This window comes from Sciurus vulgaris (genome assembly GCF_902686455.1).
Source record: "Sciurus vulgaris genome assembly, chromosome: 17".
Lineage (NCBI taxonomy): Eukaryota > Metazoa > Chordata > Mammalia > Rodentia > Sciuridae > Sciurus > Sciurus vulgaris.
This window is the reverse complement of record NC_136478.1, coordinates 42,316,042-42,325,769: the sequence shown is the minus strand read 5'-3', so window position 1 is coordinate 42,325,769 and position 9,728 is coordinate 42,316,042. Positions and strand designations below refer to the sequence as shown.

Below are 9,728 nucleotides of genomic sequence, written 5' to 3'. Positions count from 1 at the left end.
GGCTTGGTTGGGGCACTTCTGAAGAATAAGGATGCTCTGGCGACAGGGCTGGTGAAGCACATTCGCCTCCCAGCCACCTGTAGACCATCAGGAGGGAAGACTGTCTCACGGAGGGCCTGTGACCTCGGACTCAACGCTGTGCTGTGTGAGGCATGAGCATGCTGCCTGGCGCTCTCCCTCCGCTGATTTACACACTCCCACTCCGACTCTCTAAAATCAATCTTTCCCCAATTGCCTCCTAGCTCCCAGCAGCATCCTGGGTCTGCCCTGCATGAGTAACTACGCAATCTTCTCCCACACCCTGAGCGGCTTCTCCTGGAGCTCTGGCCAGAGCCTCTGATGGACAGAAGCAAGGGAGGGGGGCAGCCCTGCTGGACCTCTGATGGGGAGGAAAGGAGGGCTGCCAGACTTACGTAACTACCTACCGGCAGGACAGGCCCTGCTTGAGTCCACAGTTCAGATGGGCTGGGTGGGTAGGGCCTTCCTATACTGCCCACTGACAAGGGTGCTTCATTCAGTTGGCTGTGCTCTCCCCCTGTTATTTTGTAACTATTTAGGAAATTACTTCTTTTCCACATTAGTAAGCATTAGGAGCTGGCAGTTGGTTTACTTTTGATGTTTTTTGTCAAAAGAAGTGGTGGTGGGATTGTGTTAGCTGAGGGTGGGTTTTCCATTTACAAAGTGGCACAAATAGCTTTCTGGTCACCCTTTGTTATTTTTAAAAGGTGCCCCTTATTAGGGAATTGAGTCTCTTCAGCTGAAGGTGGAGCTACTACATAATGGAACAGGGTGCAATTTCTCAAGGACCCACTGACCTGTGTGAGTTCAGGCACGTTACTTACCTCTTTGGGCCTCAGTTCCCTCATCTGTAAAATGGCACTAAGGATAATCCCTATCTCACAGGGCTTTTGTGAAATTTCTATGAGCTAACATTGACAAAGCGTTTGGGTCAGCGCCTTCCCATAAGTGCTCCATACCTGGAGGGCAACAGCTGCTTTCTGAGTGTTACCCGCCCCACCCCCCACCCCCACATTTTGAACCCAGGGGCACTTAACTACTGAGTCATATTCCCAGCCCTTTTTATTTTCTATTTTTTAAATTTTGATGCAAATTCTCATTAAGTTGCTCAGTGCCTCACTAAGTTACTGAGGCTGGCCTGGAACTTGTGATCCTCCTGCCTCAGCCTCCTGAGTTGCTGGGATTACAGGCGTGCAACGCTGCCCAGCATACTCCTCCTTCTCTGTAGTACTCTGCACCAATACCAGAGCCCAGGTGAGCAGAGAAGGAAGCCATCCTGCACCCCTCTCCACTGTGCCACTTCTATTCCTCCCTGGTTTCTCTTCCTCTGGGTTCTTCTTCACTATGGAGTTGAGGAGGCTTGGATAAAAAATCCTACCAGACCTAACTCCCAAGCTCCATACTCAAGGCCCTACAGGATCTGGTCCTTGCTTACCTCTGAGGCTGTACTTCTCTCCCTACATTCGCTCCCGGAGACTGAGGGTTTCGGTTCCTCCAATTGCCTCAGCCTTTGTTCAAGTTCTTTCCTTTCCCTAGCCTGGTCCCTCTTTCCCCTCCTCCTGACCCCTCAGCCCCATACTGAGGACTGAACCCAGCAGCGCTCTACCACTGAGTTACAACCCCTACCCTTACATAAATTCCATTTTGAGATATGGCCTCCCTAAATTGACAAGGCTGGCCTCGAACTTGCGATCCTCCTCTCTCAGCCTCCGGAGTTGCTGAGATTTAAGGCGTGCACCACTATTCCCCGCGTCGTCCTAAGGTTTCGTTATTCCAAAGTGTTCTTCCCGCGGGCGTGCTGGGAAGCCGGGTCCGGGCTGAAGCACAATCAAGGTGTGTACTGCCTCAGGACACTTCCTCCCACCAGAAATGGGTCGGAATATGCTCCGGTCCAGCCTCGTCCCTCGCCTGCAGCCGGAGGTTGGTGCCTTCTTGTTCTCCACGGTCCAGAGTTCTGCCTCTGTCCAGCGGGGCCCGACGCTGGAGTGGGCGGGACAGGGGCTCCCAGGACCCGCCCCCAGGGCCCTCCCGGGACACGCCCCCTAGGCCCCGCCCCGTCCCCGCCCCGTCCCCGCCCTCCACAGTGGGATCTGGCTGGGTTCAGCTGACGCCGTACTTCACGTGACGCGCGTGCCGAGTGAACATGGCGTCTGCTGCGAGGTGAGTGGTGATCCTCTCCCTCACTCTTGCAGCCGCGGAGAGGGGGCCTCGGTGTTCCCCGCTGGACAGTGGGTGAGAGCCCCCGTGGCTCGTTGGGTGGCAGCGGGCTGTGCGCTTCTTCCCGCGGGCCCAGTGTCCGGCGCGCGGTGGCGAGCTGCAGTCCCCGAGTCAGGGCCAGCGCTGGTGCCCGCAGCTCCCCTGCACCCTCACCGCTGTCCCCTGGCCCTTGAGGCTGCCCTGGCGCTCAGGCCTCAGCCGCACGCTTGTGGCGTCCTCACGGTGTGACGCCGAGGTGGGAGCTCAGATTCAGACGCGTGTTCCTTGCCACGCCCCTCAGATGGGAATGCTGCTAGCGGGACTCCCGGCCCCTAGGCGCTTCCCAGAGAGGGCAGTGTTTGAGGTGGGCGTGGAACCCCCTTTTCCCAGAGAGGCTCTTTCCCCGGTTCCTTCCGGACCCATATGTCAGCTCCTTAGAGAAACCTTCCCTATCTACCTGTCATACTCTTTGTAGCCCTGTCGCCTGATAAACTGTAGAGTGCGTTGATATTGATGTGTGCACATTGTCTTCTCCCCATTTAGAATGCAAGGGCAGGGCCTTTCCCCGGTTCACACTGGGCCTCATTAGCCCAATGTCCTACACACAGTAGGTGATCCATAGTTCTGCAGAATAAAAGGATTAGTTGTCCTACTGGGAAGAACTGTAATAAACAGGCTCATTAAAATGTTGGGGAGATTGTTCCAGATGAGGGAATATTTGAGCAAAGGTTAAAAGATAAACAGTGAGAGTAGAGTGTGTCCTGAGGACAGGGAGGAGGGGTGCATCCCTGGGCTAGAGGGTGTGGTGTCCCAGCTGGCCTCTCCAGACTTTGTCCTGAGGGGTGGGAAAGGTTTTAATATACTGTTTAAAGAGTTTGCTCCCCTGGTGGCTGTGAGTTCAGTAGAAGGGGTTGTGGGTCTGGAGGTGCAGGGAACTAGGAAGAGTGGGGGTAGGAGAGGGCAGCATCCCAGATACCAGTGTGGGGGAGTGAGGTCTGAATGCAGAAGCTAGTGCCCAGAATGCATTTTTCTGGGATGTGGGGGGAATGGCAGCACTGTGGGTTCTCACTTGACCCCCAAGGTTGGGAAAGCTTCAAATGTACACATCAGACATTTAGTGGGCACTGCTGTGTTCCAAGTGTAGCACTGGGCCTACCCTTGGGTGCTCACAGGCTACTGGGGCAGATGGACATTTGAGGCTCTATCTGCCTCAGGTCTTGGATGTGCTATGGAGTGACATGGACTCTACCGTCAGGGAAGAGTGTGGGAAAGCTTCCCTCCCTGGATGACCTTTGTGCTGGGTGTTAAGCAGCATGACACACTTCAGGTAGAGAACTATGCAGGCAAAGTCCCAATTTGGTGTGAAGGAGCGCAGGATAAGAGCTTTGAACCCAGTCTGAGACTCTGTCTTAAGGAACAGAGTGAGCAATAGGTGTAGGCTGGCATCTGCTGGCTTGGTTATCTCTCTGGACTGGCGGGGTGGTTACGGGGAGTCCCAGGGACTGCATTTCTTTTCAGGGATCCAGGGCTGCCTGAGGCTTGCTCCTCTTCTGAAGGTACAGAGGAGCCACACTGGTGGTTGGAACTGACTGGATACTGGAAGGAGGGATTCCTGTAGCAGAACTGATTCTCCGGGATGGATGAGGAGGGTAAAACAAAAGTGACAGAGGTTTTGGAAAGGGTCGCCACTGGAAGGGAAGCCTGACAGGTGGGGGAGCTTCCAGAGGCTGGGCAGAGACTCCTTGGGAAGTCCCAGGCTATTCAGGGCCGCCCCTAGAGGTTTTGACCCTGAACCTGAGCCCAATGACTTCCCCAAAGGGAAGAGGTTTGTGTTGCCAGCAAAGCCCGGCTCCCAGCTGTACCACTCACTGGACAGATTAGAGTATGATGCATAATGAGCCATGAAGTCGTGGCCATGGGCTCCCAGGGAGTTAGACTTGGTTGCTCATAGAGTCCTACCAGAACCGCGGAATAGCGAGCTCCATGAGAATCCTGTGTGACTGGGGTGTGCCTCACGAGTTGGGGAACGGTGGAAGCCCTAGGTAGCATCTCAGCCTCACTTAGTAATTTAAGATGCTCCTCTGGGGAGTGTTTCAGGGTAGATTCTACTGTGCCCTGCTTGGACAGGGACTTCTGTTTTGAGACAGAGGGTCAGCTGTACTCCCCGTGAATTCCTCCATGAAGAGGGCCCCCATACTGTGGTGCTTGGTGTGCGGTAGCCCTGCCTTCTTGAGCCTTGACTTGAGCTTTCCGTGGACAGGGTTGAGGCCTTTCAGCTTGTCACGCCTGTCTGCACTTGTTCCCATGGCTTTTTCCATTCTCGTTCCTTGGACCCCTCTCCTTCTGGCCCTGAAACACCCTTGTCCTCTAACATGATTACAAGTTCATTCACAAACTTGCAGGCCCAGCTCAGATGGTTCCTCCTCCCAGAAACATTTCCTGGCCTCCTACTCAGAACTCCAGAGGATCCGAGTTTGCTCCCCTGGCAGGACATTTTTCCTCACCAGCCCATCATGATTGGGTGAGGGGTTGCTTCATTTCATGGCATTCTTGGAGCTTAGAAACTTATTCAGTTTATATCTCCAGGGCCAGTCTGTGGATGCCCTGTGATTGGTACTAGGTGAAATATGCCACATAAATGAAAGTGGCATTTACTCTCAATATGTCCAACATCCTGCCCTCCTGTCCTGGGAGACACTTGGCAACTGAGGAAAGAAGTTGTGGGTGGGAAGAGGGACAGAATTCCAAGGAGTAGAATGGATCTAGCTCTTAATTCTTTAACTGAGAGGCACCCAGGAAATGTTGCAGAGCCAAGGGAAGCCTTGGGTGTGTACCTGTTGGACCATAGGTACACACCCAAGTCAGCATTCTTCTGGAGAGTGTCTGGAGATGTTCTTGGTCAGAAGCCTATCCCACACCAATGTGAACCCTGTGCTCCTGAGTAAAGGTCTTGGGTGATCACTGGGATGTGCAGATATGGGTCTGTGGGAGCCCTTAGTGCTCCTTTGCCCTCCCTGACCTTTCCCTAGGCTGGGTACTAATTCTACAGAGCCCTCTGTGGCTCTGTGCTTGACCCCCCTCATCCTCCTTAGGAGGGGGAGGAAGTAGGGTGGGGATTGCTCACCAGCTGCTTCGAGGCTCTCTCCAGCCATTGTGACCTGCTGGCCTTGATAATGGTTAGGTAGCCAGGAGACTTCCCAAGCATCTGCTGGATGCCTGACCCTACGCAGGAGGCTGAGAGTTGAGATGTAGGCTAGTTCTTGACTGGCCTCTTACTGGGAGCTTAGCAGTGTGGCCCTGTCCAGAAGTGACTTCACATTCTATTGCAGGAATCTTATCCTGGTTTGTGCTGTGGACCCCATGAACATTGGTGAAACTTGTGCACCTGTCAGTCCATTTTGTGTTGCTATAATAAAATACCTGAGACTTAGCACTTTTTAAAGCAAAGAGGCTTATTTTGGCTCATAGTTCTGGAGTGTTAGGGCTAGTCTTGAGGGCCTCATGCTGCAGAGGCAGGTAGCATCAGATGGCAAGAGTACACGAGAAAAGGGCAAGCTCTTTGTGTGGAAGAGAGGGACCTTGTGGCAAAAGAACAGCTGAGAAAGCTGAACTCACTTTGTAATAATCCACTGTCGCAATAACTATTCCAGTCCTGCCATACCTGACTTATCCTGGTGAGACAGGTATCGGTCTCTGAGGGTGGTGCCCCCTATGAATTAATCAGCTTCCAGTAGGCCCCACCTGTTAAAGATTCCACTGCCTGTTACGCAGGACACCAAGTCTCCAACACATGAACCTTTGGGGACAAACCATGGCAGCATCCTTCTTGGCATAATGTTTCTAAATGTATGAAGTAAGTACAGAGGATTACAAGAAAAATCCATTATATGAAAATACACTCATCAAAGTGTTAAATTTGTGATTGGTCATATGTTTCTTCTTAACACATTAACTAATAAAAGCTAGCAGCAGGTCTAATAACTAATTTTGACAGCAGTACTGTGAATTGAAAGTGCCTGTGATTTCTGTGGGTGATAAAATGCACATGTGTTGCTGATAGTGGTTAGTTGCTTACATTAATAATTGAAAAAAAAATGTAATTTTGTATTAGAAATTAAAGAAAATAAAGGTATAATTTTTCCCCCCCAAAAGTAGATGAAGCCTCTAAATCCTGTATGTGAATCCCTAGGGATCCACAGCCCTTCGGTCAGAACCCTAAAGGTGGCCTTGAGGGGAAAGGAGAGGGTGGCACTGATATGGGGACACAGATTGTATGGAACAGGGACAGTTTATGGGGCAGTGACATCACCCTCCCTGGGGGCATTCTCAGGTGTTGTTTTTGGCCTTGGGTTGCTTGCTGGGCCTTGGTGGTTGGCTTGGAGGGCTGGCCTGTAGGGCCAGAGGCTTGTTCTGCTTTTTCTTGCCCCTGGAACATGCCTGTGTCCTTGACTGCAGTGAAGTGGGCCTTATTTGTCCTGGGTCTCAGGGGTGATGTGGCTTGTGCCTTTTAAATTACAAGGACCAGTTAATAAAAGCTCCAGCAGAAACCAGCTGGAGGTATTTTATTAGTGCCGTTTTTGCTGAATTTGCAGGTAGAAGTCACCTGCCTTGGCTCTGGGCCTGACAGTCTCTCTGGGGGCCTGGTTTATGCTGTGAGAAATCAAAGGGCATGTCTTTATAAGCCTTGATTCTGGGGTGTCCTGCAGTAATTAATGACTGTAGAACATTGCCCTGTGTGGTGGTTCAGGCTGAGCTGTCCTTCTCAGGCCCAGAACTCTGGACAGGATGAGCTCATTCCGGCTGAGCCCCGTGGAAGTCGTAAGCACAGTCATCCCTGAGTGTCCTAGGGGGATGGGTTCCTGGAACACCCCCTTCTCAATACCAAAATCTGCTGGTGCTCAAATCCCTTAAATAAAATGGCCAGTAGACCCCCAAGTGATTTAGGCCTCTCAAGGATCCGACAAGAGACCCAGCCCTTCTGAGCACCCACTCCAGGTGGGGCATGGCCACAGCCAGGTGGAGGCAGTGCCTGACATGCTTAAGGAGGGAGGCTGGTCAGAGGGAGGTGGAGCTGCGGGAGATGTGGCCCCTGTTGGGCACATTCATCCAGTGGTACTGTTGGACGACACTGGCTGAGGCCATCTGTAGCAGGGTCCCATTGTCATTGCCTCTTGTGCTGATGGGGAGTCTGTAGAGATGAATTTCTCCCCTGTGGCCCTTGCCCAATGAAGAAAGTGTGGGCGGCTGTGGGGGACCCCTGTGCGTGGATGTGAACAGAGGCACTTTCAGTTCCTGCTCGCAGGGCCAGATGGGACATCCGTATCCATATTTACAAACTGTTAACAAGTTCCCTTTGCCCTTTCATCCTTGTGGCTGAGCATGACAGACAAGCAGACCTGGCTTAGAGGAAGCCCTGGTCATTTGGGTCCACCCACCCACCTGCTCACCCTCCTGGGAGGAAGGAAGGGCATGTGCCAGGGAGGGTCTCGCCCTGCTGGTGTGTGTGGGTTGTTTCTGACCCTTCCAACCCTTCCTGACCAGGCGAGAACCCAAGGATCTGCTTCCTGCGCTGCTGGTGCTGATGCGGCACCTTTGATCTGCACGTCCTGGTGTGTGGTCTCGTGTTTCAAGTGTGAGTTGCACACTCAGCAGATCCTTACCAAGTGTTTGCTGTGTGTCATGCAGGGTGCTGGGCCTAGTGCACAGAAGTGACCAGAGCAGGGCTAGATCTGTTCTCATGGAGCAGGTGGGTGGAGAGGGTGACACCGGTGCACATGCTGTATTTTGGGTAAAAGGCAAAGGTGTTGTTTTGTTTTGAAGCGAGGAGCCTGCTCAAGGGTGTCAGAGGACAGTTTAATGCAGGGACGGTTTTCAGAGCTGTGGGCAGGTGAAGAGAACCTGGAAAGAAGAGGAGGGAAACTGTCCAGTATCCAGGAAGGGCTGCACCAGGGCTCAGGGTGGCCTGGCAGGAGCTGTGACCCTGTGTGGAGGGACTGCCATAGGCCATTTAGTTTCATGCCTTGCTAGGGAGGGAGCCGTGGGTTCTCTCCCTCATATGTTGTCACCCCTCATATCTGGTATCTCCTATTGTCTCAGCCCACCTGGAGCCGAGTAGGCCTGGGCAGAGTGGGGTCGGGTGATTTGGGAGGGCAAGTAAGGAAACCTGGCCCAATGTAACTTGGGGGCCGGGCAGGAGGAGAGAGTTGCAAGTTCAAAGAGGGAAGCCAGAGAAGACTGTCATTAGCAGGTGGCACTGGGGCCAAGATGTACAGGAGGCACCACCTGCTGTGTCCCTGGCATGAGGGCTGGGTCCTCTGAGGGGCTCAGATGGGGTGCCCTGAGGCCTCTTGGTGGCCATGCTGCTGTGAGGGAAGGTTTCCTGCTGTCCCAGGCAGAACCCTCTCTGCTTGCACTGGCTCTGGGCTCTTCCTGGCTTCCTTGAGCACTGCCCCTTTGCTGGGGAGTCTTGGGGGGCTCCCTCCCATGCGCCCACTTCTGCCTAACTCCCCCTCTGCCCCAGCCATCCCCTCTTCACCCTCTGGCTTCCAGCTGGCTTGCTGGCTCCACCCTTCTTCCCCTAATTTGTTGAGCAGTGTGCTTTGTCCTTCTCTCATGGAACATGCATGTTACCCACCAAGCAAATAAATACATACGTTGATCAAGAGGATGCTCGAGAGATGAAGGAGCTGAGGTTTGGGTGGGGGTGACTGGGAGAAGCTGCTCTGGGGAGAGGGAGGCGTTTCTGTGGAGGGGTGGACACAACGTGAATGCGAGTGGACGCTGCCTGTCTCTTTGCGCAGCAGCAGCAGCCAAGGACGGAGCCTTCCAGGTGTTTTGGGAAGGTCAAGAAGGCCCATGCTGCAGGGGAGGAAACCTTTATTCCAAAAAGGGGGAGACTGACCCCCTCATCACCTGGCAGACTGGGGAGTAAGTCTGAGCCTGCAAGGAGGTGGTGAGGGCCAGGAAACTGGGACCAAGAGGGTACTCAAGATTTCCTTGCATGGTCCAGGCAGGAGGTGGGGATGAGTCACTCTGAGGAGGTGGTCCCCAGCGGGCAGAAGGGGTCCGGTTCTGGGTGTGCGTGGATGGTAGAGCCTATGACTTTGCTGAGAGACCAGAGCGGGGTGAGAGGGAGACGAGGATGACCCTGCAGCTGTCAGGGCAGAGTTGCCTTGCTGGTGGCACCAGGAGGCAAGATTGGTCTGTTGTGTCTGCTGAGTTTGAGGTGACTGGGTTCTGAGAGGTGGTTCAAGAGGCAGGGGCTTTGTGAATCTGCAGGGCATGCCATTGACCTATGGGAATAGTGGGAACTTAAAGCCCAGGCACTACGGGAGGGAGCCCAGTGATGGAAAGGTCCAGAACCCAGCCCTGGGGCTACAGCAGGGAATCTGGCTACTGGGGAGGGAGACAGAATGGAGGAGCTGATTTTGGTCAGTGTCATGGGCACAGAGAGGCCTGGTGAAGACTGGGGACCAGGGCAGATTCAGGAGTGTGGGGTCATTGTGGCCCCCGGG

The 9,728-nt window shown here is 53.6% G+C and overlaps 1 protein-coding gene across 1 annotated transcript in view; it reads left to right on the top strand.

Annotated features, from left to right (window-relative positions):
- The first annotated feature begins 2,088 nt into the window (after window positions 1-2,088).
- PEPD (peptidase D) overlaps window positions 2,089-9,728 on the top strand; it is a 116,860-nt gene continuing 109,220 nt past the window's right edge. The window contains exon 1 of the mRNA XM_079118561.1: window positions 2,089-2,178. Within this exon, the coding sequence (XP_078974687.1) occupies window positions 2,162-2,178 (17 nt within the window). The 5' untranslated portion in view covers window positions 2,089-2,161. The remainder of the gene's footprint in view (window positions 2,179-9,728) is intronic.